The sequence below is a fragment of the Epinephelus fuscoguttatus genome, linkage group LG16 (genome assembly GCF_011397635.1).
Source record: "Epinephelus fuscoguttatus linkage group LG16, E.fuscoguttatus.final_Chr_v1".
NCBI lineage: Eukaryota > Metazoa > Chordata > Actinopteri > Perciformes > Serranidae > Epinephelus > Epinephelus fuscoguttatus.
In genome coordinates this window covers 3,993,947-4,021,447 of record NC_064767.1, presented here as the reverse complement: position 1 = coordinate 4,021,447, position 27,501 = coordinate 3,993,947, and the positions used below count along the sequence as shown (strand labels likewise).

At 42.4% G+C, this 27,501-nt stretch overlaps 1 protein-coding gene across 2 annotated transcripts in view; it reads right to left on the bottom strand.

Annotated features, from left to right (window-relative positions):
* Positions 1 to 1,380: 1,380 nt before the first annotated feature.
* The window catches only part of cdh11 (cadherin 11, type 2, OB-cadherin (osteoblast)), a 137,036-nt gene continuing 110,915 nt past the window's right edge, over positions 1,381 to 27,501 (bottom strand). For both annotated transcript variants that reach the window (XM_049600516.1, XM_049600517.1), the window contains exons 8-16: positions 25,587 to 25,774; positions 16,602 to 16,715; positions 16,322 to 16,461; positions 14,106 to 14,242; positions 11,313 to 11,434; positions 10,094 to 10,211; positions 6,344 to 6,595; positions 3,807 to 3,958; positions 1,381 to 2,812 (exon numbers count right to left, since the gene is read on the bottom strand). In XM_049600516.1, coding sequence (XP_049456473.1) covers positions 2,450 to 2,812; positions 3,807 to 3,958; positions 6,344 to 6,595; positions 10,094 to 10,211; positions 11,313 to 11,434; positions 14,106 to 14,242; positions 16,322 to 16,461; positions 16,602 to 16,715; positions 25,587 to 25,774 — 1,586 coding nt within the window. In that variant the 3' untranslated portion in view covers positions 1,381 to 2,449. The remainder of the gene's footprint in view (positions 2,813 to 3,806; positions 3,959 to 6,343; positions 6,596 to 10,093; positions 10,212 to 11,312; positions 11,435 to 14,105; positions 14,243 to 16,321; positions 16,462 to 16,601; positions 16,716 to 25,586; positions 25,775 to 27,501) is intronic.

Genomic DNA, 27,501 nt, shown 5'->3' with positions numbered 1-27,501 from the left:
TCACTGACTTGTCAGACAATTTAGGTTGCCCCTGGCAGACACTGCAGAAAATCACCCTCCCTTTATGTTGTCACGCAGGACCTGACTGCCACTGCATCAGCTAATGGGTATCCTTTCAGTATAAATATAAGCAGTGAAGTACCTTAAATCTAACACAAAGTTTACTCTCACACACAGTTCTGTATCATTTTATAAAAAGAGCATTTATTTCAAAGTTTTTTGTTCTTTTTTTTCGCTTCGGAGATTGAAGCACATAGTAAAGCAACATTACAATGTTCAGAAAATATAAGTGTGATGCTGTAACATTTTTTTAATCTTATCTTCTTAACATGTTTTTTGTTGTAATACTGGAATATTCTGCATGTATACTAAAATAAGAACTTTTAAAATTGTACAAATCGGTACCATAAAACTTGACAGAGAATAAAAACGAGGCGTTCTCTCACTGCAACAAACACAGATTGCTAGTTTTCCTCTTGAACAGGGAGAAAGAACGAAGAAACGCCAAATAATGAAAAAAACAAAAGAAACATAAAACAAAAGAAATGAGAGAGGTTGTATTCACACAGGCATAAACCAAAGCTGATGTTTAACTTTTGGCAGTACATGTCTTAGAGCCGTCAAACTATGTAGTCTCAGCATCTTTAGACAACCGTAAGAGCATCGAATCTGCAAAGAGTTAAACATGAATTTGTTCCCGTGTAGCTGCAGCCAAAGAAAGAACAATTATTGTCATAATAATGATGATAATAATAATAATAATAATAATAATAATAATAAAAAACAACAATAATAATCATCATAATAATATAATAATAATAACATTAAAAAAGAGATTGAACGAGAACCTGCACGCTTAAAAAGGATGTTCTGGTTTCAGCCTCTCTGTATATGCGGCTCAGAAAACACACCTTGTGTTATTTTCCAGTGTGCACATTATATGTTTCAATAGCAACACGTGTTGATACAACATGTGTTGCTGCCAACATAGCTGGTGTTTGGGGAAAAAACACAATGCACATTTTCCCGGTCTACATTTACCGTGCTGGCAGAAACTGCGCATCCTATTTTAAGAGTGCACGAGGCGCAAGTTGGATCCTCAGAGTGATATATCACATGTCTGCACATTGCTCTGTACATACCTAACATGGAGAATAGTTTTGCTTTCTGAATATACTTCTCAAGTTACAAAAAGAACCAAAAAGGAGAAAAAAAGAGAATGCACTGCGTTTGCAAGAGTGTCCATTAAGTTTAAGGCGATTTTTAGAGCTCACAGGTTTTTACTCATTGTGATTGATCATCATTGGTGGACTCTGAATGAGGAAGTGATCATTCATTGGTGGACTCGGTATGGGAAGTGATTGTTGATGGGAGGAATGGGGACACAGGGGGGCGTGGAGAAGGGCAGCTTTTCTTTTCACGTCTTCTCTGCAGTGAAGAATGAAAACAAAGAATCATCCACAGTTTGTTTCTTTTTAAATTGAGTCCAAGTTGAGTCTTTTTGGGAGTAGAAAAAAAAGGTATTCGTGTAGCGTTTTCACAGATACTCAGTCCGCGTGGGTTCATTTTGTCTGTGTAGCTACTGAAGCTAGCGGTCTCTATCGTTACTCTTGTTGTGTTTACCCCTGGAGTTGTTGTTTATTTATTATAAGGCCACCATACTGTGAAGATGCTGTGAGCGCCTTCAAAGTATCAACAACCCAGAGTCTGTCATGCTGTCTAAACCACAGTACCTGCTGAATTCTGCACACACAACAAAAAATTTGAAAAAAAGCATTTTGTTGTATCACCTTACCGACGCATCATTATTACCTTTTATTTCTCTTTCATAACTTCAGGTAGTTACTGGATCCCGTTCTAACTTTTTCTTTTCATCAGCTTGTATCTCTCGTCCTCTCTTTCCGTGTGTATTTTACGTACACCACAAAGAGAGCAACTAAGTGAAGCACACCCGCTCAGGAACCTGTTGTTAAGGGAATAAAATCTCTCTCAGGAACCGTTGAGGATGTACGTGAATCCAGTCCACAGAAAGTATATAGAACCTCTAAGAAACTAAACAGTTAGCTATAAGCAAGTCATTTTGATCACACAGCAACATTTTTTTCCCAACAATTTACTTTCAAACTGACAAACTGGTGACATAACAAATCTCCCAGCCCTGCGATGCTCAAGTCTGTAGAAAGAGAGAGGGAAGGAGACATACTGTAGGCGGGGAAGGAGAGATTTGGGGGAGCGGAGTCCAAGCGTTTATTATGTGTTCATTAACAAATCATCTTGGAGGACCAGGGAGGCGCCATGGAAGGGAGAGCTGTTAACGTCCGTTGACACATTGGCATGAACCGATCAGGTGGTAACAATTGGGTACTGGGGAGTGTTAACCCTCAGTTAACAAATCCTCATGGAATCAATAAATCAGAAATCTGGGGCGTCCACTCAGAAAAGACCGCTGTTAAGAGTCTTCACCATCGTCACCATCGTTAAGGAAGCAGTCTTTGGTCCCGTACAAATCTGCCAGCTTCTTAAACCTCGGCCCCCAACTCTGCAGATAGTCATAATCCAAGTCAGACTCTGTTGTGACAGACTCGAGGGAACTCAGTGACCCAGCCAATGATCCTCTGCCCTCGTATCCGTAGATCTGAATGGAGTCGTAGGGCGGCGCAGTCGGGTCGCTGTCAGCCTCTGCAATTCGAGTCTTGATGAAGTCATCAACGTCGACGCTGTTGGCTGCAGGACGGCCGCCGGGCCTGATGGGATACTGAAGCTCCGGTTTCATGTCCTTTCTTGGCAGGAAACCGTTGGCACCGTCTGGGTTCTGAACAAATAGGAAGAGAGCACTAGTTAATAGAAGTTGGAGAGAGACTTTCAAAAGCTGCAGAGAAACAGCTGACGAATGAGATACAGCAAAGTAAAATATCACAATCCAGTCGCCAGAATAAATGTTATTGTATGTTTCTGAAAAACACAGATGTGTTACATTTACACCAGGATATGTTGAAACTTTACATTTCAGCAACGCAGTGGTTTACATGAGGTTAGCTTTAGCCGCAAAACCCAATTGGTTAAGGTTGGAAAAAGATCATGCTTTGGCTTGAAATACCCGGTTTTGGTGGCATGATCCCTCCACTACCCACCACAGGTAACTCCTGAAGACTAGGAGGTAGCTTAGGAAGCTTTTGGTTAGGCAGTCATTGGGACGGGGCTACGGTCATGTTTGGGCTGTGTATGGGCTGTTTGAACTCCGGCTGGTAAGGGTGTTATTGTAACGGCGGTGTTCATCTGCGGCACATCAGTTTGTGGTTTGCTTATTCGGGCAGGTGAGTGTAATTCTCAGTTATTATTACTGTGGAGGAATTTTTGAGGGCTCCATGAGGAGTTCGTGGAGTGTTGTTTTTGGAAATAGAATGTGAGGAAAATTCTGACAGAGCATCTGATAGAAATGGGCGCTCTCCAGCCGAAACTGCAGGCTGGTGGTCCTGTGTTGGACACTGGTGGTGCGTCTGTCTGCTGGGTTAACATTTGAGCAGCGCAAAGAATTATTGTTGCAGATGGCTGTGACACTGGGGTCTGGGTCTGCTGTACTATCCACAATCCCCTAAACCTCCTGATGACATGGTCAGCTCTCACACTATGTCACTTTAGACACATTGATATGATACTTGATGATTGTTTGCAGAAATATACAATGCCAACATTGTCTTCAGACGACTGGCCTGAAATCAGTCATACAAATAGAAATACTTCATGTACTGTCCTTATTATCTCCTTCAACCAAAACATAAAATATACTGGGATGATTTTCTTCTTACCTGCAGTGTTGCAATGTCAAAAGCCTCCGTGTCCTCCTCACCACCTCCCTCGTCGTCATAAGTGATAATATTCTCCCTGATGTCCTCCTCCTCGAACACTATCAACGGCTCCTTCTTTTGACGCCTCAGTGCAACAAACAACACCACAATCGCTGCCAAAGAGAAACGCACAATTCAAAAAGTGTTGTGCATTTAATGTTTACATAACAATCCTCACAATCTCCTGTGGAAAAAAGAGAAAAGCGAGCATTTGATAATTAGTGTGCAATGTGGGAGATACTGTAATTAGACCTTGGACAGTTTAATTAATATCATTACTGTATTGTGCTATACACACACATGCCATTTTAATTGCAGGTGGTTATCAACATGTCAGACTTCTAAAGGGTTCTCAGTTGTGTGGTAGTATTGGTGGAACGCAGTGTAAACTCCAGCTGTGAGGATACAATGTGCAAGTACATTACAGGGGGAAAAAAAAGGAAGACAGATAACAGCTGCAGTGTGGGTTACCTGCAGTGGGCTGAGGACGAAAACTAAATCTGGCGACACAGTGGAAGACTTTTGAAAATTTGTTGTTTTTGTAAGCACATTGTGAACACATTTTTCACAGAATAACAAAAACAGATTGTCACTCTGAGAACAATGTGCCCACTCTAAGTGATTATGCAAAGATGGGGAGAAGTACTGCTGTAGCCGCTGATACACAAGTGACTTCAGGACCTTAACAGCAACTCAAACAATGCAGGGCAACAAACAGAGGTGGACAGCTTGACTCAGTTCTCCAACTCGGTTAAAAGACTATAAAAAAAAGACTGCCAGATCCTCTCTGGTGATATCTTATGTTAATCCTCTATTGCCAGCATCACCAGGTGGTGGACCGAGGTCTGAGCCTGGATCAAGTGATAGTTCTCTCCGGACCTGTGGCCAATTTCTGATATAAAAGTCCATTCTCACTGAGGGCGAATATCCGCGCGGATTATTCTTGCGGAAAAATATAAAAGCTGATTTGATGGGTTCTTATGGATGTTTGCACACCGGGGCGGAACTTTTGTGCGGTGAAAAAAGTTTCCGCCCAGACTTTGAGCCCCCCGCGGAATTCGCCGGCAGAACAGTGATTTTATGAACAGTGAATTAAAGGACGTCTGGTGCTAAAGAAAGTTGATGTTGACGCTTGTTAAGCATTAGCTTGCTAGCTTGCTGCTGCTGCCACTCTCGTCCATGTTCATCCGCACCCGTTCATGCAGTGCGGACTTGCAACACAACAACGCGAAAATCCTCACCGTGTCCGTACCGCACCTGTGTGTATGGTTTGAGCGTGGAAAGGCACTGCGCGAATATTCCGCAAATCCATCCCACATTTCGCCGCAATGAGAATGAACCTTAAGACTGAGGAAATATAATAATCTTCACAGAGCGTCATTGTTTCCTCCTGATGGTCACAGCTACTGACAGCAGGCGCAGCTAATCCAGGCAATACGGCAATCGTTTACCTTGATCATAGCCTCACTCAAATGAGTACCTACTTCCTTTAGGTGAGAACGGCACTGACTCCATTCATGCTAAAGCCCAGTTCAGACCAAAGATGAGATGGGTTGAAACGGGCAACTACTTACAATGCTCCGTTCTGCAACACTCTAAAAACCTCCTGGTTCACACCAATGCAACTAGATGAGACGGTGTATCATCTCTAGTCAACAACTCTCTGTACTTCGTTCTGATTTGCAGCTTTTCAGACTTATTTTGTGGCTGAATATAATTTGTAGCATCTTAAAATCTGAATGAGGATAGTGATAGTGAGATACTGGCTACAGGTGCATTTGTAGTAGTGATGAAATTGTGCAAAACAGAAACAAATTCAGCATCAGATGGACTGTATTTGTAATAAATATGCCACAATAATATGAAGTGGCCAGGTCACACTGCTGCAACTTTCTCACTTGGTAAGGAAGTACAAAAGAATTTAAAGAAAAGGGAAAGGGCACTGCCCAAAGCTCTGTTTGCCCTTTATTTTGTAAAGACGAACTTTCTTTTTAATTTACTTTATTGAGAAGATTTAGTCCTGTTTTATTTTGCTTGAAATGTTTGCCTTTTTTGTGCTCACTGCGTAAGGAAAGGAAGGAAGGGAGGTAGAAAATATGTGAAGAGAAAAAGGACTGCTTAAAGCTCTTTTGCACTTTTCCTGAAAGAGGCACTTTTTATTTATTGTATTGAGAAGAAATGTGGCTCTGTTTTCTTTCACTTGCAATGTGGGCCTCAAGTTCATTGTGCTAGCTATAGGACTGATTTCATTTAGGGTATAGTTGTAGTATAGTACTTTGAAAATTGAAAATAAATATTGTTGAAATGATAAGGAAATGTGCGGTGTTGATTTTATTTGATAGACAAAAGCTATTGGATGCAGTTCAGACATTATGAGGTTCGGACCTTTCCCGGGAGGAAAGTTTAGTAACTGGACCTCTTTGAATTTTAAATTGAACCACCAGCTTTATGGCATTCCCAACCTGACACATCTCTAATTTCAGTTTTCAGCTCCTTACCCAGCAGAATGACAATACAGGCCAGTATAGCTATCAGCGCCCCGGTGCTGAGACCAGCAGGTAGGACGTAGGGCTCCACATTACAGGACAGGATGGTGTCTCTGCTGTCACAGGAACACACTCTGATGGTCAGGGTGTTGGTGCTGCTCATGGCGGGGAAGCCGTTGTCGTTTATCTCAATGGGAAGGTAGAAAACGTCCTGGGTCACCCGGCTGAATCCTTTACGGAGCACATAGATACTGGCTGTGCTGTCTGTGGACACAGAGAGAAGGATGTTGGTAAGTTAGTATAAAAGACACTAAGTGCTCACTTACACTTACTGCTCACTTTGAATACTAAAGTCCGCACACAGACTTTTATTATAGCTCTGACTTCATCACATCATCTCTTCCCCTCCCGACTATGGAAGAGATGAGGTTCTTTGGGGGCATTTCAGAAGCTTCATCAACGATCTCTTACATTCACATTAAAAATACATTACGGAACAATATAAGTGAAACCTACTGAAACTACTGTGCTGCACTGAGCACGACACTCGGAGCAATGGAAGGAAAGTAGTTTAAAATTGCTGTATGAAAAGCAAATTATATGAAATGTACACAGAGTTACTCTTGGACAAACTTTGCAGGAACTTACAATAGTTGTGAGGGTCTCTACTGACTGCATTTGTTTCTTAACCTTTTGCACCCATCTTAAATTAACTCAAGTTTAACCCTTAATTTGTTTATTCGAATCACTGTTATCCCCTCTTCTCTTTTGTTGCAGCACCTCTCTGTTCTGCTCCTCATTTATTAAAATCTTGCGTTCTACTAACCAAAAGATTTCTGTTGTTTCTGTAGTCTTGTAAATAACCAGACCTGTCACAACACTTCATTTCAGTGCACTGCCAGTGCTGCAGACAGGTCTGGCTCAACCCAACATAATTCCTGCACCAAAGGAGAAAAGGGTTATTTGTATTACACCAATTACAATCATCTTGGCCGGGGCTAAGACCAGGATGCAGCCAAGATGCCCTTGCAAAATAATGTCAGGAGATAGCAAAGGGGGAGGAAAGTTCTGTGTAAAACAGGCGACCAGTTGGAGGCTTGTACCCACAGTCTCCATCCTCTGAGTCAGACTTATGTTTCTGCTGATTCTACTGGATTTCTCACTCTTCTTAATGCAGCTGTGAGTCACTGTAGGATGGATGCACCACATCTACACACACATACACCTGGGCCAGAAACAGCTGATTTTACTTTTAGTTTTCTGTCTGTTTTTCAGTTTTCCTTTTTATTTTTTATTTTTTTGGCCATAATGATTGCACAAACAAAAAAGGATAATAAAGCACAAAAGGAAGTAAACAGGGAAACATGATCATAATGGCTGATATTGGCTTTAAATGAACTATCAGAATCGGCCAACATGCTTTTTCTTATTTTGCACAATGAATGAATATTACATATATTAAAAAGTTTTGTATTTCATGTCTCCATCTGCTGGTGGGCAGTGCAGGACACACCACACCAACTGGGACAACAGACGCTCAGAAATGGCCCTATGTTGACCAACGTCTGACTGTCGGCTTAAAAACGTTTAAAGGGATAGTGCACCCAAAAATGAAAATTCAGCCACTATCTACTCACCCATATGCCGAGGGAGGCTCAGGTGAAGTTTTAGAGTCCTCACATCACTTGCAGAGATCCAAGGGGAGAGGAGGTAGCAACACAACTCCACCTAATGGAGGCTGACGGCGCCCCAGATTCAAACGTCCAAGAACACATAATATCTCAAAATTTAATAAATTGCTGTATGAAAAGTATGTATTTTGTGTTTTAATAAACACAAAGTATCTCCATACTGCTCGTCCGTAGTGATCCAAGTGTCCTGAAGCCCCGACATAAGAAGTTGTTTGGAAAAACGTCATTTGAACTCTGTTTTTAGCCTCATTGTAGCCTGTAGCTCTAACTGCCTCTGTGTACACTGCGTGACGTGTGTGCGCTTGCGCGACACCGTGAGACATGGGCACCGCCTTCATGTGTGTTCATGTGCTTTCGCTGGTCTCGAGCGCAAGCGTGCACACGTGTGCAAGGTCCACAGAGAGGCAGTCAGAGCTACAGGCTACAGTGAGGCTAAAAACAGAGTTCAAATGATGTTTTTCCAAACAACTTTTTATGTCGGAGCTTCAGGACACTTGGATCACTACGGACGAGCAGTATGGAGATATTTTGTGGTTTCAATTATGTGTTTTTGGACGTTTGAATCTGGGGCACCGTCAGCCTCCATTAGGTGGAGTTGTGTTGCTACCTCCTCTTCCCTTGGATCTCTGCAGTGAAGTGATGTGAGGACTCTAAAACTTCACCTGAGCCTCCCTCGGCATATGGGTGAGTAGATAATGGCTGGATTTTCATTTTTGGGTGCACTATCCCTTTAAGAGGTAATCCTGAACATTTTCCTTTTAAACATCTGGTGACTGAGCCTGTGGCCGACTCATACAAAGCCCCTGCATTTGCAGTCATATGAACTGGGGGTCTGTGGCAGCATTCCTGGGAAAAATCACAATCGGCACAGTTACTGACGCGTTAACCATCACACAGGGGTGGTTGGTCTGCCAGACAGGGTAGATGGATTTGTCGCAACAGACTCAACTGTGTGTGAAGCAGTGTACTGTTTTTTTCCCAGCTTTTGTTAGCTTTGCTGGGAAAGGTGACACTGGAAAGTTAGATCCAAAAACACAACTGCAGTTACAACAAATTGCCAAAGGTGCTGCCAAAGAGAACAAAATCAGTCTTATTGTAACTTCAGACATTTACTTAGAGCACAGAACAAGCTGCAGCTCGCTTGAAAATAATAAATAATAATTAAAAAAAATCGAGTGTGGCACTGTGGGTACTTGTGTCATCATAACTTGGTTTCATCCATATCCATAAAACCAAAGTTCTCGTGCAAAGTAATTTTATCAGTTTGTAATCTCTGCTGTCCAAACTCACTCTGAGCTGCTGTTTCTACAGACACGTCTGAACGAGCTGAGAACCCTTGAGACACTCATGGACTCGCCTCTTCTGTTGAGCCATGATGTTTAGCCTGCCAAGATCTATGGCTTATGGGAAATGGTGATCGTTAAAGGCCACTCATAACAAATATTGAATAAACAATATTAGATCGTTTTTCAAAAAACGACCGTCGTTATCGAGACGTATAAGGCGAGCCGCACGACATGCTGCTGAGAATGGCTCTGATCCAAGGCTGTCTGTCTACTGTGGTGTTGGAGGTGTAGCAGAGATACTCTCCCTGATTTAGTTTGGTTTTGTATGCTCAACACACTTCCCTTTCCTCCTCTTTACATCATATCAACATAATCCACACTTCCACTTTCTATCTATATTCTTCTGCGCTCGCCCCTCTCTCTGTGTCTCGGGCTCTCAGTGTCTCATTTTCTTCCTTTCAGTCTGTCTCGCAGCACTCACAAAACTTAATTCAATCAGTTGGCCCCCTAAGATATATGTACAGACGGACGGAGACCCCACTGCAATTAATACAGCCCGCACAACATGTGTGCATTCGCGTGTGTGCGAGAGAGATTCAGAGCACCTGCTGCTTTCTACAAGGTAGTGTGAGCCTCCATCTGGTTATGCTTTGATCTAATCTGAGTGAGAAGGGGGGAGAGAGAAAGAGACGGCAGATGAAGTAACAGTTAGATCGGCTGCTAGAAAGAGCTGGAAACAGGAAGAAAAGGAATAAAAAGAAAATGATATTTTAAAGCTCACCCACCTCTGTTGTCTTTGAGGGAGAAGTTTTGGTTGTGGGTGACCTCCGGAGCGAGGCTGAAGGTGAAGTGTTGTCTGTGAGCCATCTCATCTTTGTCCACTGCGCTTACGGTTTCAATAACCTAACACACAAACACACACACATTGAAACAAAAATCAGAAAGAAACACATTAATGTAAAGTACTGTTTGTGGCTAAACTTCTTTTGTTTATCATAATGAAATATTTGTCAAACTTAATTCAACCAGATCGAGCTATTTCTATCCTTTCTATCTATCGTTTAGGGATGCTATGATTGTGTAAAGAAGAACGAAGCATGGAGAGATGGAGTTACAGATGCCAGGTGAGCAACCTAGCAGACAGCAAACACTGCAGTACATAGTGCCCACAAAACTTGAGCTTATTAATTAATGTGCCCCTCTATGTTGAGCTTTACAGTTGAGAGAAGTAATAACCTGTGCAGCATCCTTGCTCACTCAGTATGGGAAGCTATCACATCATGTGGCCTGTGATTCATTAGCTGCTATCATACAGTCTGCAGACATCAAACTCTGCAGGATGCTTCAGTAATAAAAAAGTCACTCCAGACATGACGGCTCTATGTGGTGGGATTTTTAGAGTTAGGAATATTTAATATTTTGTTTGCCCTTGGGAATAACTTAATACAGAAAAAAAAAATAAAAGTCTACTAAGGATCAAGAATAATCACTGTTGTTAACACCATATAGTTAATGTTATTCCATTATATATTTGATGGAAAAAAATATCAGCTTGAGTTGTCACAATTTCTGAGGTGTTATTTAAGTACTGTAATGGTAAAAATCTATAATAAACACCTGGAAATGATACAAGTACTGATAATACTACTAATGCCATAGTAACATACTGATATATGTAGGTATACTGATATATTACGAGCATTATAACAACATATTGTTTGTAATTTAGATGTTTTTCTTTACTTTTTATAGTTATAATGAAATGACTGAAGTGTTTGGTAGAGGCTGATATTTAAAATAATATACCATGTAGTCTGTTAGTAAAAAATGAAATTAATTAAAAACAAACAAACAAACAAAAAAAACAAAAAACAACAACAACAACCCAAAAACCAAAAAGAATAAAACATTGTTTTGTTCCCCCGGGAAATAAAAAAATTCAAAGGAAATAAAGTCCATTGCTTTTTGCTTACTGACCTCACACACACACACACACAGACGTACCTTCCCCGGCGCGACAGTTTCACACATGAGGACTTCGTTGTTGGTGGCAAACTCCGGGGCGTTGTCATTCACATCTTTAACTTTAATGTTCACACGCACTTTGGTGTCTTGGTGATGACCTCCTGCACACACACACAGCATGAGACAAAATCATCAGTATTCTGCTGCATGTTAAAACTCAAGTCAGTGTCAAAGTCATTTAAAACAGACTGTCATTTGAATGTGTGTGTGTGTGTGTGTGTGTGTGTGTGTGTGTGTGTGTGTGTGTGTGAGATTGCTTGCGCATTTGTGTTGTAATCCATGGTTGGCATTGGCTGAACACAAAGCTAACTCTGAATGTTTTCCTGCAAGATTGCCTGTCAGTCAGTCAGCCACTCAGCCAGCTATTTATTTTTGATTTGCAAAAATTACAGACGAGTTTGTGAGACATCAAAATATCCCGTCAGACAGTGTGCCACTGCCTTCGCCTGCTCCCACACTCTTTTTGACCAAAACTATTTTGATGTGCTAAAGTGACTAATGTCAAGTTATGCCTGCTGAAGATTAAAATGATTTGTTTTAAAAAGTGTGATGCAGACAGAATGATGTCTGAACAGCCAAAATAGACACATACGGAAAACCTGAACTCCTGAATATTAACTGAGAAAGACTGAGCGAAAACGGAGTATTTTTCTATCCATTCATCTTTAAAAAAGAAAAACACAACCCTCCATTTCTACATTGTACTGCCCTGCATATTTGTGATTCTAGTCAGGATGATTTTTCCACAACCCTGTCATTACTAGGCATTTATTTAGCTTTCCAGGGCCTGTTAGCGGTTAGCGTAGCCTGCAATGGTCCTAGTTTTGTGGGCGGCGAGCCCGTTTCCATCTGGCCGTCTGGCGTCTTGCACGCCACAGGGAAACCACGCGGCGCTCTGGTAGTTTGAGCCCCAACCACAGAATACCAGGGTGGGGCCACCGTGGCTCGCTGGCTGGAGAGTTTGTGGGGTCGAAGCCGGGGAGAGAAAGCTCCGGAGGGCCTGTGGGTCGAATATCATCCGCCTCTTCTCCGCCCCTCACTCTCTCTCTCAGTTAGCAGGAGTGTTTGTGGTGGAGATGGATACTTAAAAGTTTCAGTGGTGCCTCAACTTGAGTTTTTCACTCCTCTGTAACTGCATCAGGGTTTAGATCTGTGTCACTGAGCATCTCCCTACCAATCGTCTGTGTTGTAACCACCTCACTCACTCACTGAGACACACTTTAAATTGAGTTAAAATCTCAGTGATGCATCAACAGCTCCTTCAGATTTTATCTCATTTTTTGAGCTTCATTTATTACCATGTCTTTTGTGTGTCAAATTCACAAAACTAACAGTCGGAAAAAGTGAAAATCATAGTCGGCCACATCTCAGATAACTCTGTCAGCAGCCAACCAAACACAGCAGATCCATGTTTGTGTCTATTTCTGAGACATTACATGAAAACAACAAAAGAAACTATGCAGACAAAGTGCACATGAATGCAACAGTTCCCTGCACTGGCCCTCGACACACTAACGGGGCTAACAGCTGGTTGCACTCTGCAAAAAAAATACCACCAAGCATCTGCATGAAGCCAATCCCTCCTGGCCGAAGCTGAATATATAATTAGTTTACTGAGGCAGTTCTTCACTGACATTCACAGCAAGATATTCTAACTTTAGTCCCACCCAGAGGGGAAAAAAAATTAAAGGCAGCAGCTTGAATCCACTTAAATTTTGTACATAAGATGTCATGGAGTGTATCCAGCACCACAGAATGACAGGTTGGGCTCTGGATGCCAGCAAATGTACAGCCTGGTGGCTGTCTGGGATTTTTCCATCTGTGAGTTCAGTTTTGACTTTGTCTCTCCATCCTATATCAGAATATACACTTTAGCACTACAGTAGCACAAATGGCTCAACAGCCAAGTTCAAATACAGCCAGACTGTAGCTCTTCAGCTAAGTGTTCTCCTAAAATGGCTGAATATATCAGTGAAGTAACACTGACAGTCTCATTGCCATTGTGTCACTTTACATATGCAACAGGTGTGAGTGTGGAGACAAAACAGTGATGAGTCACAGTCTAAAAACTTTGTTAGCTCATGGCATGATTGTGAAAGGAAGGTTATAGCCCATAGATATAACGCAGTCTGCAAGAAAGAAAATCTCATCGTACGTTTCTGCAAACCACAGACAAGTTACTTTACATATGTTACATTTACACGTCATTTTGTTGCTGATACATTTCAACGTTATGTTTCGGCAACACTGTAGTTCACATGTAGTTTGGTTTAGGCACAAAAACCTCTTGGTTATGCTTACAAAGAGATTGTGTTTCAGCTTAAAATACCCAGCACTGTAGGCACAATTTGCACCGGAAATGCAGTGATGTTTCAGTGAAAAACAGCTACTTTTCGTTGTACAACCCCTGGTGGAAAAACAGCGACAGGCCCCTTAAAAACCACCCACGTTTGGTGCCTTAAAAGCTGTCAGAAACACAGCAATGACTCACTAAAAATGACCACTTTTATTGTTTGTTGGTCTTGAACTTTAGTCAGCAGCTCGGCAGGCATCTCGCTAAGGTGTCACACATCTACCGTCCCCTCCACCTCCAGATAAGCTCACATACTACGTCACTTTAGAAACGTTGATATGATGCCTGTGGCATGTACAAATGTAACATGTCTGTGGTTGCAGAAATGTACAGTGCCAACATTTCCGTGACCCACGTGTCACCGTATATCTGATTCAGTCTCAGTTCTATTAAAATGTGTCTAGTCTGTGCATACAAACCTATCTCTGTGGCTGACACAGATATATTATGCCAGGGCTGCGTCTCTCTGTCCAATGGTCTTGTCGTGGTGATCATGCCGTCATCTGCGCTTATGCTGAAGAACTGCTCGACGTCTGTGTACAGAGGGATCATGTACCTGTACAGAGCATGAACGCACATACATAATAAAAGTTAGGATTAAGAGATTTCTTGAAAAAAATATGCATTAATGTGCATCAAATCGCATTTATAACTTCCATTTTCAGACCTAGATACTCAGTGTCCAGAGTGAACACTGAAGTGATATTCAGGAAAACAAACAGCAGCTGCGTGATCCTCTCAGTCTGACGATCCTCTCCAGTGAAAATCCAACTTGTTAACATATCCATATGGTGTTTTCTTTTATATGCTACAAGATATATTAAGAGCAAAATAAGCAGTCAACGCCATGACTGCGCATTTCCGCCTCACACCTGCAGCTCTCAAAAAGTCCGACACCAGGGTTTGTTACGTCGCCAATCCCATCAACTTGCAGGATGGAGTTTTCTATAATGCTTCGTTGATATGAGGAGAAGCAAGGTGGAGGTACAGATCATATTTTGCAAGTTTTACTCAATGGAGTCTGATTTCAAGATTTCCCGCTGTCTCACTGCACACTCCCATTCATTGTGCACTCAGTATAGAGTGCCTGGATGCACAGGATGCACTAAATACAATCATGAATGAGGAGGAAGCATCTGAGGGCCGCGATTCATGTCATCCCATGTGATCTAATCCTCTGACCATATTGACTGACCCAATGACGCCTTGCCCAAGGAAGTCCACTGTTAACATTCTGTTTGCCCTTGGGAACAAGGAGGCTGATTATTGCCTGTTGAATCTAATTTATCTGATATGTGTTGTACTGGCACGCTACCGGGTTTGCATTCCACGTCACCACTCATTAATTTTGTTTGTCTGTGATGCAGGATGCTCATGATGTGTTGCTAAGCTTAGTGAAACATTAGCAGTAATTAGATATTGATCTTTTTTTTTTCTTTGTTCAGTAAATTAATATTCACAAATGTTAATCGTGGCAATTATTGCAAGTTAATGCCTTTTTAGCGCCTTGTTTCCTGCCTCAAATATCGTGTTATGACCATTGTTTAATGTCACTGTGATTCATTTGTGCCATTAAAGCTACATTTATGGTGAACGCCTTTTGCTTTCATCCCTTTATTTTTCTGTCGTCTTTTAGAAACCATCAGAAAAATAAATCATCAATCACCCTCACCTGTTGCGTCCTTGTGATCTGTGGACAACGACATCATTTATTTGCCTGTGCTGTAACTCCCTGCCTGTATTCATTATTCAACACCAATTCTCAACTTGATAAGTTGGACTCTGCCTGTGTTTGTTCATAAATGAAGCCAGTGAGTGGGATTCGAGTCACTCAGCCAAAAGCAAATTGTTTTCAGTGATGGCTTCGATTTCCTGTCGGATCAGGCTGTCGGACAGCAAGGTAGAGTGGTGGAAATATTATAAATATAGTGCACACATACTGATACTGAGATTTTTGTAAGGCTTTTTTAGGTGACGAAAAATTAAGCAGCTGAGGCAGCGTTTGCTTTTATGTACGTGACGTGGGAGTTTTCTACCTCAAAGTTATTGCAAATAAAAATTGTGATTCGGTCTTAAAGAGACAGTAGGATGCCGTATTTGGCTGACAAGAATTGAGACGAGAGTTTTTCAGGGTCTAATGAATGCCTGGAGAGGAACTTTAAAGAGGGACGTGTTCAGCTTTCTGTTAGATTAGTGCGGAGATCATTTGGTTACCAAAGGAAACGACTGTGCAAACAGCTGTTTGTGCATAATTACTGTACGGAGAGACTAAAACAATGTGAGGCTTGTATATTGTTTTACAGCTTCTAAGTCTGGATTCAGTGATTGTTTTTCACTTGATTTTTATAAAATGTGTCTGGTTATGCTTCTGTAATCCTATTTTGCTTCCCTATTCTGCTGAAAACTTTTTTACATGTAATCTGTGTTTCTGCATAACAATATGAGTGAAAAGCCGAGTTTCTCTGAGTCATATTGTTTGTTCAGTGTAGCTGAAGGAACACTGTTTAAAAGGGATTTTTTTTTTCTGGCGACGTTCCAATTTACACTGGTGTGAAAAATTGAAATTCTCCCACAGCTACACGCCAGACTCTGTGGATGTGTTTGTGTGTGTATACAGCGAGTGTTTCTGTGTTACCTGACGGGATTGTTGGCAACATCAGTGTCCTTGGCGTGGACTCGTCCCACCAGGGTGCCTTCAGGCGCGTTCTCTTCCACCTCAAAAGTGTAACTGGGAGCTACAAACACTGGCGGCTCATCTGCATCCTCCACTGATATCTGCAGACACACAAACACACAGTTAAAAGGCTCCTGTGATATTTATCTAGTCACACACATCAGTGCACTCCTGCACACAATCAAACGCATGCACTCACACCCTCCTTCAAACAGACAAACTTATTTTTATACATGCATACCTTTATTGTGGCTTCGTCCTTATAAGGCCCCCAAGCAAGGTACTGAGGGTCGACATGAGGGTTGGATCCCTCCACCTTCAAAGTGTACGACCTTTTAGTCTCAAAGTCCACCGGCTGCGAGAGGGAGAGCAGACAGGTCACTTAGATGAATTCATCTCACTTCATCAAATAATAACTTCAAACACACATTTAAATGATGTGTCATCTTTCTGTGGTGTAATGACATCTGAAATGTGAATAAAATGCTCTGCAATCCACTGCAGACTTTGTGAAATGCAGTGAGTGACCAGTGCTGTGTCCTGGTCCTCTGCTAGGGGGAGCTGTTGCTGCACGAATGACAACAGGGACATTATCACTTGAAATGACAGCAGCAGTCCAACTGTTATCACTGCTGTTACACACCATCAAAACCAGGAGTAACCCAAATGCTGACTCTCACGTCAGTTAGTTTGATGTATTATGATATGAAGGGAGTATTTTGGGACCAAAATGAACCAGTTGGTTGTTTCTGTTTGTTTTTTATCATCCGATGAAAACAGTGCAAGCGTGGATTTAATGAGGCACGATTAGGTTTGGGAGTTTGGGACGCTGTGTGATAAAAAGAGAGTCGCAAGTGTTTTAGTTGACCAGGTGGGGATGGGATAGAAGTCCCAGGCCACAAGAACTACAGTGACACTGTATAGTTTTCCTTTTATTCTGCCCTTTTAATGGAGACCAACATGTTCCCATCCCAGCTTCTCAAATACCACACAATATGACACACTTGGTAACCTCCTCGACTGTTCTGGACGTTGAAGGATAGTTTGTCAATTTGCGTTTGTTACATGCAGTGTGTCTTTTCAAAATAAACTTCTGTTTCCATAGAAAATGTACAGTTTCTGTTTGTTAACCCTATGGACTCAGCAATACAAATGGTCTGCCAGTGCCTACACTGGTATTTTTGCTCACTGTGATGATTTTCTGGGGTACCTTCAAATACTTCATATCCCTTAGTTTTGAGATATGCTCATTTTTATAGGCAGAGTGTTAAGGCGTTGTGATAGATTCATCCTTCATTCCTCTGGTGCCACTACGCATTTTTGCACCACATGTAAAACAGCACAATGACATCAGTATGAGCGTACAATGTGATGACACGGAAGAAAGAAACCTTAGCTTTCTGCTGCACAAAGGATGAATGCTCTAGCTAGTGTGGTTTTTATTTTAAATAAAATTAAATTAAATATGCAGGATTATGCAAACAACAACTCCTGCAACCATTCTGGAAGAATTTTGGCAAAACACTGTGTGCATTAGGTACCATAAGGTCATGACATGACAGCGGGGGAAATAGAAGCCTTAGCTCTCTGCTGTAAAAACAATGAATGCCCTAGCTTTAAATTGATATGTTTACAGGATTATGGAAGTGATTTCTCGCAGCAAGGGTTGCAGCAATATACTAGTTTCAAGGTATCAAGGTATATGGTGATATATGAATTGATGGTTATCATGCCATGTAGGCTACATACGCCTAGCTACAAAATTCAACTGGACATTGAATCTCCCCTTTATTTTAGTCATTTACGAAAGTGAGACTTTTGACACAAACTTCAGTTCACAAAATGGTTTCAAGCTTCAGTTATAATAATAAAACGTGATGCCAAGAAACCGCAGTATTTTCTGAGATGGCTATCGTACCCTGAAAGTCTCATACCGTTGCATCGCTACTCGCAGCCATTACTGGGAAAGAAATGCGGCAAAATACCATGTTTGCACGGCATGTTTGGTAAGGCAACGTAAGGTCATGACATGATGACAGGGAGGACAGAAGTCTACGCTTTCTGCTGCAAAGAGAATGAATGCTCTTGATATTATGCTTCTTAGTTTAGATCTGTTTCAACAAGTTCTTTCAAACAACGATCTCCCACAGCTGTCAGTCAAAGGTCTGTTTTTAAAGGGTTTAATGCATACAGTCTTTTTCAAAATGAACTACAACTAATTTTAAGGTTTATTTACCAAGGTTTAAGCAACAAAAGCATGTGGTCAGAAAAAAACAAAATAGTTTGGCTTAAAATTCACATGTGAAACGAACAGCGGGCTCCTGGATGAAAGTCTGGGGTTTGTTTGACCCAGCCACCACCCTCACCCTAACCGTAACCCTAACCCTCGCCTTGACCCTATTTTCTCTCTCTTTATATCAAGGTAGCTGCCAACGGTGTTACAAACTGCCACTGCCTGGTCCGTATCATATCGCTGAGAAGGGTGCCTTTGTGTGTCGAATGTCTGATGCCGACATCATCAACAAAGTGGCTGTCGAGACACCTGAGTTAAGACTTAATTATTATTCAAATTCTCTGGCATTGCTTTTTTTGATATCACAGTTTGCTCGGCCAACATAGTAACCCTGAGATTCAATTCAGTCATATTGAACTCAGATTCAATTCACTTACTCTATATTGGTGGAAACCCATTGACTTTAATAGCCTTGATATTGAATCGACTTCAGTGTGTGTGCTTTGAGGTGTTCCGCTCAACACTCAGACATCACACACTCTCATTCAGCCATAAGAAAGTGTCGCAGCAATTACAAAGCAATGACCTTCAGCCAGATAGTTGTGCGTCTAATGACTCTTCCTCTTTCTCCTCGCTTCTATTCTTCTGTGCTGAGTGCAGCAAGGAAAACCTTTAAGTCAACAAATGTGTTGGCAGTCATTGTATAAAAGCCATAATACCATAGGGATGCTCTCTGCCATGATTATGAGGACTTGTGCGTTGCCAACAACACTTGGCTGGGACCATGCGCTCATCCGTAGCTCCGTCAAAGCCGTAATCACCGTTAAAAAAACACTCTTTTGGGTATCATTGCTGTATTATGAACCCAGATAATAACCACTTTACCCCACCACTATTTTTCCAGCCAGTATAGCTGAATTGGCAGATTCCCAGGAGCACGCTTGATCTTTTCATCTCCTGGCTACCATCACTTAATGAAATCCCACTGGGAGGAGAGCGGGCTCTTAAGCCCTGTGTGAATTGTTGTAAAAGCAGAGTGAAGCTGCGATAGATTTATGACTTTAACACACAAGGTTTACCAGGAGTTAGGATAGTCACCAGGACACTGAGTATTATGGGTGGAAGCTGCTGATGGATGAGATTTCACATTAAAGAATGTCTCATCTTTTTATGTTATATTGAAGCAACCCTGCTTTTTTATTGACCCACTGAATTATATTATTATACTGTTTCCCTTCTGTTGTCGGGGATCAAACATGGTGGCCAGTCCTCATCAGCTGCAGGTAACACCTCTGAGAACAGCATGCAGAGGCTCTTTAATGTGATCAGATTCAGAGCTGTTTTCATGTAATGCAGCTGCCAAATGACTCAATGCTGTAGGGACGTTTCCTCTCAATGGATTGTTCTGGGCTCATTCAGTCGCAGCGGCATCTGACTCTGTGGTGTCGCTGTTTAACGTGTTGATGACAGGTACAATGCTAGTAGGATAGATGTGACCCAGTTCTTTCAGTTTCCCTTTTTTTCGTCACGCTCCCTCCGTCTCCTCTGCCCTCTCTCTCCATCTCTCAGTCTACAGAGTCGCTCTCTCTTCATTCTCTCCCTCTTTGTGTAATCAGTGTGAGATAATAATATTCACAATAATGCCTCCCCCCTCCCTCGCTGTCTCTGGCACACACACACACACACACACACTCAGCTCCTTAATATTCTGCGGACTGCTTTCGTCAGGACACAGTTGAAAGAGAATAGCTGATTAAAGCTCATCCCCGTGTGTGTGTGTGTGTGTGTGTGTGTGTGTGTTTGTGAGGAGAGTGAGAGAATAGAGATTAGTGAAGGCTACTCCCAACGCTGATTTGAAAGTGTGTTTAGGTGCGACTCTGTGTGTGTTGTTGTGTGCGTGTTTATGTGCTGTGTTTGGCCTTTAATTTTTGTGTGACACTGCCTTCAGGGGGCGAAAGGTGTTGATTTCCCCCGAGAGGCATCACGACATAATAAACATACACACACACACACACACACACACACACACACACACACACACACAGTTCAAATCGGCATCAGGCTATTAAGCTATTATTCCATGAGACACGGGGATCTGTGTAGAGGGATTGTTGTGCGATAGCTCCTGCCGTCAGTCAGTGGGCTTACACACACACACACACACACACACGCACACACACACACAGAACCATTACGTGATTTCATATTAAATATATATATATATATATATATATATATATATAAGTGACCAGGCTGCCTTTAAAACTGAGTATTAAAGGGACGAGCACTGGATAGTTGGCCGAGTAATCGTAGTTAGACTAGTTGTTGTGGCTAAGCATTCGCATAATATAGTAAACGAGCTAACAGCGCTAACGATGGATTAGGATGCCCAACACCGTTTTTTGCCGATGCTAGATATTGAATAAAAGCCAGAGACTGTGTCATATTAATTTGCCGTGAGCTGTGAATTCACCACCTCTAAGCGGAAGAGAAGATAATGTTATCTCGGAGCCTTATGGTGGAAAGTTTCTCCTCCTCTGTGCCGCTGCATTGTGTCTGCAGGTGTCTGTGACAAAGAGTGGCGTGAAAGTCAAGATTGCTTGTTGTCCCCTTTGTTGTTGTCCTGCTGTTTTTCCCCCCTGATGGTGCTAGGCACTGTCAAACAATAATGGGGACCGGCGGCCTATCATCCTGTCATGAAAGGACAGCCCGTTTTGTTGGTGTCCTAGCACTGGTTTTTGACGGTCTCTGTATACCATGTCAGTCATTCGGAGCTTAGCCTGTAGCTCTGTTTCTGTGTACACCAAGTGCAAGACCAGCGAAAGCACGTGAACACACATGAAGGCGGTGCCCATGTCTCACGGTCTCGCGCAAGCGCACACACGTGAGTGCGGTGCACAGAGAGGCAGTCAGAGCTACAGGCTACAATGAGGCTAAAAACAGAGTTCAAATGAGGTTTTTCCAAACAACTTTTTATGTTGGGGCTTCAGGACACTTGGATCACTACGGACGAGCAGTATGGAGATATTTTGTGGTTTCAATTTTTGGACGTTTGAATCTGGGGCGCCGTCAGCCTCCATTAGGTGGAGTTGTGTTGCTACCTCCTCTCCCCTTGGATCTCTGCAAGTGATGTGAGGACTCTAAAACTTCACCTGAGCCTCCCTCGGTATATGGGTGAGTAGATAATGGCTGAATTTTCATTTTTGGGTGCACTATCCCTTTAAATAATAATAATAAAAAAAAAGATCAGTTGTTTCATTTCAAGTCACCGATGATGCACAGTTCAGCTGTTATCTTAGTGTTACTGCTTTCTAGAAAGACTGAAGTTTAGCTTAATGTCTGCGTCTACATGTGGCTTCATTCCACTGTGCTGCGTATGTGTGTGTGTGAATTGTTTTTTACAATGAGGTCAATGGTCCTGCATAGTTTTAGAGTGAGTTTAGCGTAAGTTGTTTTCATGCATTTAATGCTTCTCAAGCAAAGTTATCAGCCTTTGGCTCGTTTACAGTCAAACACATGCACACACACAAACACAGTGCTCCACTTGAGTGTAATCAGTTGCTCTCATTGCTTTGATGGGGCTGTCCTGCTTTGCTCATCACTACATTAACTTGGTTTGCTTCCAACAACTTCTTCGAGGGATCTTCCTCTTGTAAGCTGCACATTTTAACTGTTTATGTGTGCTTCATTTTACAGTTTGTCTGGCAGAGGCAATCTGTATTTCAGTTCTTACTCAAATCCGGTCAAACTTACAAATTCCCACCTGAGCGCTGCCCACTACAATCACGCAGTTTTCTGCTGTTCTGCTGATCTGTGGGTTAACTGCCTTGCTCCAGGGCACACACATCACTGAGGGAGGAGAGGGCGCATTACTCATCATTATCACTCACTCATTTCCCTGCTCGGTCCTGGTGACACCAGTGGGATGAGAGTCCCTAACCCTGGCAGTCTTAAAGCCGCACTCCAGCGCTGAGCTCCAAAGGAATCGCTCATGCAGACGGTTGTGAGAAAAAAAGCATGAAACAGACTTCTATCGATTGATTCAGACAGAGATTTTCCCACAGCATCAGTAAAAACGAGCTGTGGGTTAAGGCCGGCTGCTCCTCTGAGCTACGTCCTCGCTGTCTGGGCAGGAAATGCAGCTTGATGCCATCACACTTTTCAAGCACATGCTGTAATTACATATTTGAATGCCAGGCCTTTCAGCAGATAAGGACACGCTGCGTTTCTGTGGGCTGAATGTCTGGCAAACCTAAAACTGTCCTCTTTTAATTTCTAGGATAACAATCCAAAGAAAACCCCAGCCTTTTTTTAGAGACTGACTTTGGTGTACATTTCCTTCTTATTTCCCCCACACATTGATAGCTCAACTATAAATGCTATTATTTTTTAACTGAGAGACTGAGAGGTTGGACGCCCCGGGAGGGAAAAGCAGGCTACCACAGCTCGCTGGAAGATTCAGCTCATAATCCTGACCTGCAGCTACACATACAACAATGTGTGTGTGTGTGTGTGTGTGTGTGTGTGTGTGTGTGTGTGTGTAGAGAGAGAGAGGGCTTCTGTGTATTTGACAGAGCGCTGTGTGTATTTGAGAGAATAAGAGACAGTGTGTGAGTGTGCATTAGAGAGACACAGAGAGAGTAAGAAAAAGTAATTGTGTGTGCTGAGCTGGATCACCGAAAGCTACAGTGTGTGTGTGTGTGTGTGTGTGTGTGCGTGTCTGTGTGCATGTGTGAGTTACAGTCACAGTGCAGGAGATGAGCTCTCTGGCCTAGGGAAGCATGAAAGTTAATGCACTCTCTCACACTCAGCCCCACTACCATGGCAGTCAGTGTTCACATCAAACACAATAAGAAACCATGAGGGTCGACGGAGAAGGAAACACAACACTTTGCTTCCCCACCCACCCTCATACCCCCCCATCTTTTTCTTTTTTTTAACCCATTACATTAACCGACAACCTGGACTCGAGTGCAGGCTATACGAGGCTCACACTGAACTGCTTTGTCTTGAGAAAAAGTGCCTTCCCAGCTACATGTCTGTGCTGGCAAATTGAAAAAGTGGATGACGACGTGCAGCCAGAGAGCAGCCACTATTAGCTAATTTTGACCAATGTTCTTTACCAGAAACTGCTTCAACCAATCGAATGTTCTGTCTACAGGATTTTTATGACAAAAACAAAAGCAGCCAACGTCTCCACTGCTGCTTTCTCTCCCTCCATTGTGGATCTTGCTGTCATTGCGAGCTGTCAGCTATAAATAAATTGTTAAATATTGACTTTCCTGTCAGCTCTGCAGCATTTAGATTTCTATGGTGTAAAACATACTGTTACTTTATCCCCAACAACTCATGCATCTGAACAACTTTTTGTAGCTTCGACTGTGTCTCTTCTGTCCTTTCAAGCTCATTTCCTTTACCAAATTACCCTTTTCTGCCTTTCCTTAAAGCGGCTATGATTTTTTAATGTGAAAACAATGCTGTAGTGATGAGCCTACGGAGAATCATTTCCTGTATCTGCTGAACCTCGGCTTTATGGAGCTATATACAAAGATTCAACTCATCATTTTGCTGTCCAGCATTGGGCTGCAGCAGTGTACCAGTTTCAGTATATACCCTGATATGAAAACTGGTAATCATACTATTTGCTGATCTACGAAATTGAAGAAAATTCAACTGGTCGGAGAATTTCACCTTCATTGTAGTTATTTTCAAAAGGGAGTTTCAATTATAGGATGACCACATTTGTTCAACCAAAAATAAGCCTTCAGTTTTCATTCCTTTGAGGGACACTTTGACTGATAGCAGCCCTTGTCTGGCTGTAACTTTACTCTTTGGATTCACTCTCACTGCTCTCACAGTGTCGTTTTCAGCAGCAGCAGGCAGCTGTTCTCAGAGAAAAAGCTCCAGCAATTGTGGTGGACAACAGACAAACACAGTTAGGGACGAGCTGGTGAACTTGGTGGAGCATTTAAAGATGGGATGGCATGCAATGGAAAACCACAGCCTGGAATTGGGCCCACAGCTGCTGCAGCTAGGACACTGACTTTGTATATATGGAACGCCTGCTCTACCTACGAACCCACCAGGTGCCCCATAGTAGAGCGTTACCCTAAGGACTTGGCAGAGACTGAAATAATATTGGACTGACACCCATGACACCCATCATATGGACATAAACCAACCTGGTCTCACTCCAAAGTCGTCAAATAGTAGCACTTTGGCAGTGACTGCGGGCATCAGACACCAACGAGAAAAGCCGTCCTCTCTCATCAGCATGGTATGCAGTGGTATGCCATTATTGTTTAACTGTGGCCAGCGGCATCAGGGGAAACACGGCCGGACAACAGCGTAAATTAAGGGGGTGAAAGTACAAGTTGGGCAGGCTGGAGGGGCGATGGTTTGGTCCAACAACTACCGACTTTCACCCAGGAGGCCGCTGTTTGCTTCCTGTGTGAATGTAAAGCCAAACCCTGTTCTTTTGTCCTAAACCCAACCGTGTGTGTGTGTTTGCTAAACGTAACTACTTTGAATAAAAAAGATGCCAATTTGTGCGTTTATTTTGAAAGAGACTGTATGCAAACTGTACATTTCCTGTGAAAACAGAAGTGTATTTTGAAAACAGACAATGCATGTAACAGGCTGAAGTTGGCACGGTGTCCCAGAACATCAAAAACTGATGTAGCCAGGGTGCCTTACACATCATATGTCAACGTGAGAAGTCCATGACCGAACGTGGACATGTGACGAGGTCGGAGTGAGAATGTGTTGCAGTGTCAGTGTGAACACTGTTGTTACACAAGCACAAGGCTGACGTGACGGTCTGGATGGGACTAAAGATTTAATAGGGGTCCTCTCACAATACATGACTATGATGATACACACTCCAAATGTATAGTTGATCAGATGATTGGTCAAAGAGAGACATGCATACAAAGAGAGACAGACAGAGACGCATTTCATTGTAGTTAAAAGTCTCTTTCTGTCATTCCTTACCTTCTTCAGTTTAATAACAGCCTCTTTGGTCTCGGAGTCAGTGCTCAGTTCAAACATGCTCAGTCCATCTCCATCCGTTAAGCGATATTTCACCATCCCGTTGTCTCCGAGGTCAGGGTCTTTGGCCTTGAGACGGCCCACCTCCTCTCCTGGCACTTTATCCTCCGATACAGACATGGGATACACACCTGGGAGAAAACACAGGCAGATAAAATTCACTAGGCGCTGGTTGGCTGGTCGGCAATGTTAGTGTCAGCTTCTGGTCGCAGCTCACTTTTGTATTCACTCTTTAGAGTCTGTAGAGAATTCCTGGCTGGCTGCCACTGTGTTTACTATCTGAAGCAGGGTCAGTTTGGAGGGCAGAAAAGCATTAACATGAACCATGCCATCTGTCTCATATGGCCCAAAGGATATTCATATGGCCCAAAGGATATTAATACCCCCTATAGTGTCAGGTGAGTGTGTGTCTGAGGGAGTAGACACCTGGTTTGCAGAATGAGAGCAGTAGGACCATATGTCTCTCTCCTTTTTTTATCCTCTTCCTTTTCACTCATCTCTTATGTTCTCCTTCCCCAAACCTTTAGTCCTCACTCATATTTCCTTTGTCTCATAATGACTCCACGCCGGCGTTAGCCGTGGCTTGAAACATGGGTTGTCCATGCGTACTTCCCATTGTTGTGAATGCGATATCTCAAGAAAGCCCTGAGGAAATTCCTTCAAATTTGGCACAAATGTCCATTTGGACTTAGCAATACACTGATTATAATATGGTAGTCATAGGTCACTGTGACTTTGGCCATTTCATTCTTGTGAACACAATATCTCAGGAATGCTCTGGGGGATTTTTTTTTTTGGACTCAAGGATGAACTGAAGAGATTTCAGTGGTCATAGGTCAAAGGTCAAAGTCACTGACCTTGTCTGTCTTAATCTTGAGAACAGGATATCTCAGGAACACCTTCAGGGAATTGTTTTGTCTTGTCAAATTTGGCAAAATCGTCCAATTGGACTCAACGATTAAGTGGGTCGAATTTGGTGGTCAAAGGTCACTGTGACCCTACATTCGTCTCATTCTTGTGAATGGAATATCTCAAGAACACTTTGAGGGAATTTCGTCCAATTTGGCACGAATATCCACTTAGACTGCGCAATGAACTGGTTACAATTTTGTGTTTGAAGGTCAAAGTCACTGTGACCTTGCGTCCATCTTATTCTTGTGGGCACAATATCTCAAAAACGGCCTGACGGAATTTCTTCAAATTTGAAACAAACATCCGCTTGAACTCAATTGATTAGATTGTGGTGGTCAAAGGTCAAGGTCACAGTGACCTCACAAAATATGTTTTTCTGGCCATAACTCAAGAAATCACAGGCTAATTATGACAAAATTTCCCATAAATATCCGACAGGATAAAATTAAGTGATGGCATTTTATATCCAAAAGGTCAGCTTCACTGTGACATCATAATGTTCTGTGAAAACACTTTTCTGGCCATTACTCAACACCATATCTCAGGAACAGAAGGCGAGACATTTGATCAGATGATGAATTGGTGACTCTGATTTTGAAACTGTGTGTATATTTTCTGTGCTGCCTAGGAAAGATGAGTGGGAGGCATCCATGTTTTCACAGACATGGACGTAAACTGTAAAAGAAACCTGAGTGGTGCGCAGAGGCAGACGACCATGAGACGGAAATTCTACTTTTATCATATGTCACCTCTGTTCATCATCCTACATCTACTTTTTCCCTCAAATCTGTCCTCCTCCTCCTCCTCCTCCTCCTCCATCTTCTCTGGAGCTCCACAATCCCTCCTCCTTCTTCCTCCTCCTCTTCCTCTTCTATGATTCAGGCACTGAGCACAGAGTGGACTCATCACTTTATAGCTTGTGAACCATTAGCATGTTTATCCTGCC